Source organism: Antechinus flavipes, chromosome 3 (genome assembly GCF_016432865.1).
Source record: "Antechinus flavipes isolate AdamAnt ecotype Samford, QLD, Australia chromosome 3, AdamAnt_v2, whole genome shotgun sequence".
NCBI lineage: Eukaryota > Metazoa > Chordata > Mammalia > Dasyuromorphia > Dasyuridae > Antechinus > Antechinus flavipes.
This window is the reverse complement of record NC_067400.1, coordinates 619,098,889-619,104,350: the sequence shown is the minus strand read 5'-3', so window position 1 is coordinate 619,104,350 and position 5,462 is coordinate 619,098,889. Positions and strand designations below refer to the sequence as shown.

The 5,462-nt window shown below is 61.6% G+C and overlaps 1 protein-coding gene across 1 annotated transcript; it reads left to right on the top strand.

Annotated features, from left to right (window-relative positions):
• Window positions 1-861: 861 nt before the first annotated feature.
• On the top strand, window positions 862-2,758 carry RPS19 (ribosomal protein S19). Its single transcript, XM_051989538.1, has 6 exons — window positions 862-904; window positions 1,113-1,183; window positions 1,502-1,602; window positions 1,736-1,919; window positions 2,388-2,442; window positions 2,689-2,758. Exons 2-6 carry the CDS (start codon window positions 1,113-1,115, stop codon window positions 2,713-2,715), a joined length of 438 nt encoding a protein of 145 aa, XP_051845498.1. The 5' UTR covers window positions 862-904; the 3' UTR covers window positions 2,716-2,758.
• Window positions 2,759-5,462: the final 2,704 nt, after the last annotated feature.

The window sequence follows — 5,462 nt, the reverse complement described above, 5'->3', positions numbered from 1 at the left end:
GGAGCAGCAGCTGGGCGGCCTCGGGAGTCTGCTGGGATCAGAGGCCCGCATCCTCCCGGCCTGCCAGCCAGTCTCCACGGCCCGGGGAACCGGCCGGCGTCCTCGTGCCCAGGGCTGGAGCTCCGGAGTGCCCCCTCGGCCTCGGTGGGAGAGTCATGAAATCTCGCGGGATCCCCGCCTCCGAGGGGCTTACCGCCCGGGGGAGGCTCTCCGGGACCCCACGTGGGGTTTTCCCCGCAGAGAGCTAGAGAAACCTGAGGCAGGATCTGAAGGCATCCAGGGTCAGCCAGCCAGGAAGTGTCTGAGGCGGGATGGGGGCTGGGGAAGACTCCCCCTTCCTGCCTCCGGGCTGGGCCCAGGCGGCCCCTCCCCCCTGCCCTGAAGCACTAAGAGCCCGCGTGGATGGGAGGGAGGGGAGCGGAGGAGTACGCACAGACAGGGCACCCGCTGGGGGTCAGGGGCCCTGCTTCACAAACACGACCTCGTTTCTCCTCAGAATGAGGTCCGGAGGCCGAGCTCGGGAAGGCCTCGGAAAGGCCGGGGCACCTGAGCTGAGGAGGACGGAAAGGATCGGTGGGCAAGAAGGCGCTGAGGCAAGGGACGCTGAGCCACGTGCGGAGTTCTCGACCCAGAGGAGTTACGTGACGCACGGAATCGCAAACGCCGGATGAGGGCGCAGAGGCAAGAGCTGAAGCATTTCCGCCCTCACTAGCGCTCCCGGGAGGGAAGGGGCGGAGCCGAAGAAGCTACTTCCGCCCGGCTCTGGCAGGGAAGCGAGCGGACTGTTCTCGCGAGAGCTGCGGTGGGCGGAACTAGCGGATCTCGCGAGGTTTTCCTCCCCTCTTGTGCGGCCGGGAAGCCCCGTTTCTCCCTTTCCCCTGGCTGGCCGCGCGGAGCCCGCACGGTGAGTGGCGCTTGCGGCCGGAACTGGGGCCGGGAAGCCTGGGGAGGGCCTGGGATGGTCTAGCCGGACCCGGCGGGGTTGGGACGGGAAGGCGCGGGGCCTCACCCACGTGGGGCCGCGGCGGGAGGGGGCTGCCGGGGCGGGTGGGGTGGGGGAGTCCCGACCGGTCCTCCGGCGCTCCTCGACCCTCACGGCCGGCTTCCCGCAGATGCCCGGAGTCACGGTGAAGGACGTGAACCAGCAGGAGTTCGTCCGGGCCCTGGCCGCCTTCCTGAAAAAGTGAGTGCTTCCCCTCCCGCCCCCCTTTACCCCCTTCCTGGGACCCTCTCCTTTCCGCGGCCGAGCCTCAGTTTCCCTGTTTGCGAAGCGAGTCGGCGGGACCCGGGGGTCCTGGGGGCCGGCGGCTGCTGCTTGCTTCCCCGGGGCTGGGGAGGGGGCACGTGGGGCTCCGCCCCCGGGTGGGAAGTGAGCCTCTTGCAGGCAGCGCTCGCCGAGCGTCCGCTGCGTGCGTGGGGCGGCCGAGTGCGGGGCAGGCCCGGACAAAACCCAGCCTGGCGATTCGGGGGCCCCGGCTCTGACCCCCTGCCCTCCCCCCAGGTCAGGGAAGCTGAAAGTCCCCGAATGGGTGGACACGGTCAAGTTGGCCAAACACAAGGAGCTGGCGCCCTATGACGAGAATTGGTTCTACACCCGCGCTGGTGAGTGGGGCCTGGGGGGAGGGGCTGAGCTTCCCGGGAGGCTTCCTGCCAGCCCCCAAGCAGGGCTAAGGCGGCCTGAGGCCGGTGGGCCCGCGGTCCTGGGCCCAGACCAACCTTTCCCCTCTGTCTGCAGCCTCCACCGCCAGACACCTGTACCTCCGAGGGGGGGCCGGTGTGGGATCCATGACCAAGATCTACGGGGGGCGTCAGCGCAACGGGGTCATGCCCAGCCACTTCAGCCGAGGCTCCAAGAGCGTGGCGAGGAGGGTCCTGCAGGCCTTGGAGGGCCTCAAGATGGTGGAGAAGGACCAGGATGGGTAAGGGGCCCTTCCCTGAGGCATTTGGGGTTAAGGGATTCGCTAGGATCTGGGGCCAGAGAGGACCCTTCCCGCTGAAGTCTGGGGGTCTCCATGCCTGGCCTCTGAGCTGAAACAGGTGGAGTCTGGTTACCTTGGAAACTGGGCACGCTCCCCCAAGGTGGCCCAGACTAGGGATGTGGTTGAGGTTCTGCCTCATTCTGACCTCTCTGGCAGCGGCTCTGGGACTCTGGGAAGGTAATTTAGTGACTGTCGGCTTTCATTAGGCCGCTCGTTAACTTTTCTCAATTGATTTTTTTCCCCTATAAGCTCTGTGGATGGGGGGTTTTGTGACACCCGTCAGGGCTGGGCTGAAATGGCTCCAGCAGGACTCGGGTCTGGGGGGCTTTTAGGTTTTCTTGGGGGGGTGGGGGCGCAGCTGTGGTCTCCTGCACCCCCTCCCCGAGTGATGCCCTAACTAATTTACAGGGGCCGGAAGCTGACACCTCAGGGACAGAGAGACCTGGACAGAATTGCCGGACAGGTGAGACACGGGGACAACTTGGGTGCTGCCGAGGCCTCAGGATGCTGATGGCCCAGTTGGGCCCCCCAAGTCCTCGGTACCCTGGGCCATGTTCTTTGCTCGCCTGCCTGGGTGCTCTTAGTTATGGAGGAAAGCCTGTGCCCACAACCCTGGGGGCTGCTCTGGGCCTGGGTGGGAGCAGAGAGGGGCGGAGGCTGAGCTGCGGGTACGCAGCCCTCCAAGGCTCCTTATCTGTCTCTCTTGCAGGTGGCAGCTGCCAACAAGAAACATTAGGACAAACCACACCAGAGTCATTAATAAATTGCCTTGTTCGTAACCGTCTGCATCCTCCCTTTGTCGGCCAGAGGTTCTCCCCCGGAGGGTCTGGGGGTGAAGGTGGACTCTGGGGTGTGAGTCGGGCTCAGCTACTCTCCCCCCAGTTGTGCCCATGGGCCCTTGGGACCTGCAGCTGCCTCTTTGGCTAACATGGGGGTACTGGGATGGAAACCCCCACTGCCTCCTGCCCAGCCCCTGAAGCCGCTGCTGAGCCAAGGTGTTGGCTAGGATTTCACCCTGCTGAGGTTGAAATGGGTGTTATGGGGGAGCTGAGGTTCTATTGGGGGTGTAGGTAAGGGGATGGGGTGGGCAGGACACGAAATGCCCAGAACTTGAGGGCTCCTCCTAGAAAGTGGCCTTGGGCCCCTCCAATTACCTTGGCAACAACAAAGGGGGTGAGAGGCTGCAGCCACTGGGCACAGAATGGTGTTGGCCCTGGAGTCCGCCTGGATATAAATGGGCGAGTTCTCCCAGCTAGAAGGTGGAGCTGGCCTTGACCAGCCACAGTACCTGGGCGCCTGCCCCAAATCCTGGTCCCACCCTGGACTCTCTGAGCTGGCCTTCAGTGTGCTTGTTGGGTTGTTCTGGGAATTGGAGCTGGGGGCTCCAAAGCCTGCCCTATGACAGGGGTGACCATTAGTGTGCAAGGTGCCTGGGCTCAAAGATCCATCCAAAAATGGAGCTACTGAGGCTGGGGTCTGACAGCATGACCCCTGCGAATGAGTTCGGGGGATTGCAACAGCCAGGCTGAAGCTGTCTTGAATGGAGGAGGATCAGCCGCTGAGGTCCTGAGCTAGTGGGCTGCCAGCTCAGCCTCAGTTTACCCATCTGTGACATGAGAAATGCGCCTCCTTCCCCAGAGGTGGGGACACCTGTCTCAGACTCCCCCCAGTTAGGAAAAGACGGGCACCTCAGGGAGGGGGAATGTCTCAGCGGGCAACCTCAGGCCTAGTGCAGGGACCAGAACCTCTGTGGAGGCGTGAGACCATGGCTTGTCCCTGGGCACACACGCTCCCAGCCTAAAGGAGTGCGCTTGCGCGGAGTACGTGCCCAGGAACTCTAGCTGAGGCCACACGGTGGCGCCCGAGGGCTGTGTTCCCAGGTCTAATCGGTCGTGACTCGATTGGTTTTTGTAGCATGGGTGGGCGGGGCCAGATTGACGTTTCTGGTTCAGATTGGTCGGCCTGTGGAGGCGGGGTTCGGCGCGGGAAATTGGTATCTGCGCTGGGTCCGGTACCCTGCCCGCCCCTCCCCCGGCGCCTGCAGCAGCACGTGGGGAGGGAGTCCATGTGGAGCTCCGGGAGCTCCCTGGCCTGGACGGGCTGCGCGGTGCGGGCGGGCGGGGGCAGGCTGGGATCCCCCAGCCGGGGAAGGAGGGAGCTCCCGGTCCTGAGGGGCTGCTGGGATCCAACCCCGAGATCAGCTATGAACTTCAAGATGGCGTTGGGACGCTGAGCCTTGTCGGAGGGGCCGTTGTCCGATCCGGGTCCTACTGCCTGAGAGGGGGGTAGGGGGAGAGCTGCAGGTCTGACTGCTCTTGACCCTTAGTGATGATGTCGGCGTGGGCCAAGGACCCGAGGCGGGGCAGCCAAGCCTGGGTGGGAATTCCCTCCGGACAGTCCTCCAGCCTTCCCTGAGGATCCCCAACAGCGTCCTCCCTCCGGGGAGGGGGGGGGGGGCTCCGTTCTCTGGGGAGGAAGATTTTCCTGACCTCAGACTGATCCTTGCCCCCTCCTCCCTGTGTTCCCTAATTCTCGGGGCCATCTTCAGGGTACCTTAAGGGCCGCTATTTGGAGATGAAGACCCCAGGTGAAAACCCGGCGTTCTGCTGAGGAGGTTCAACTTGTGTGAAAGCGGGCAAATGCATGAAGATGAAATCAAGGCAACTTTAATTGTGCCTCAGTTTCCCCAGATTGTTCTGCCTCCGTTCCCTGGTGGCACCCCTCCCCCCCCCCTTCCCGGACATTAGGGCTGGGCGCTCCCTCACTAGCATTCCAAAGAGTCATAAAACTCCAGAGGGCTTATCGCATTCCTCGATGGCAACATCCCCCTCCCCCATCTCCTGGTCCAGCCAGACCGTCTCTAGCTTCTTCCCTAACTAGAATTTATGATCCTTGCTCCTTGCCCCCAACCTGTCAGAACCGGATTTATGGTCCCTTCCTGGAGTTCTGATCACCAGTGCTCTTGCCCCTCCCCCCTTGCCTTTGTTTCCCCAATCCAGGAGTCCTAGAAGAGTCTGGAATACTTCCTTGTTGGATGCTTTGGGATGAGAGTCTGCTGGATGCAGCAGACCCCACCAGTCCAGAATCTCCATTATTAATATTAAAAAACCCTCTCTGGTCTCTATCCTGCCTCAGTTTCCCCGGCATTACATAATCAAAAATTACAAAATCAAAAAATGATCAAACTGGGTCGTTTCCCTGAACAATCCAAGAACAAGAAGAGTTCCTCAGCCTCCTGATGCAAGAACTGATGGCGTCCAGAGGGATTCTTCCCGGTCATGGACCCCTTTGATAGTCAATCTCATGAAGCTTCTAAGTCCCTACACAAAATCATGTTTTTAAGTCGTGGGAAGGAAATTCTAAAATTTAATTAGGATTTGGTGAAAATAAATGATATTATTCCCATGCAAGTTGTGAATTTCTCGAATCTCTCCATAGGCTTCGAAGTTCTGTGAATTCCTGCTCTGCATCATTTTGATGTAA

Excerpts from the sequence above, each read along its gene's own strand:
- RPS19 (XM_051989538.1), top strand. The coding sequence starts at position 1,113 with ATGCCCGGAGTCACGGTGAAGGACGTGAACCAGCAGGAGTTCGTCCGG. Across the intron at positions 1,603-1,735 it reads TTGGTTCTACACCCGCGCTG|CCTCCACCGCCAGACACCTG; the intron begins GTGAGTGGGGCC and ends CTCTGTCTGCAG. Across the intron at positions 1,920-2,387 it reads GTGGAGAAGGACCAGGATGG|GGGCCGGAAGCTGACACCTC; the intron begins GTAAGGGGCCCT and ends ACTAATTTACAG.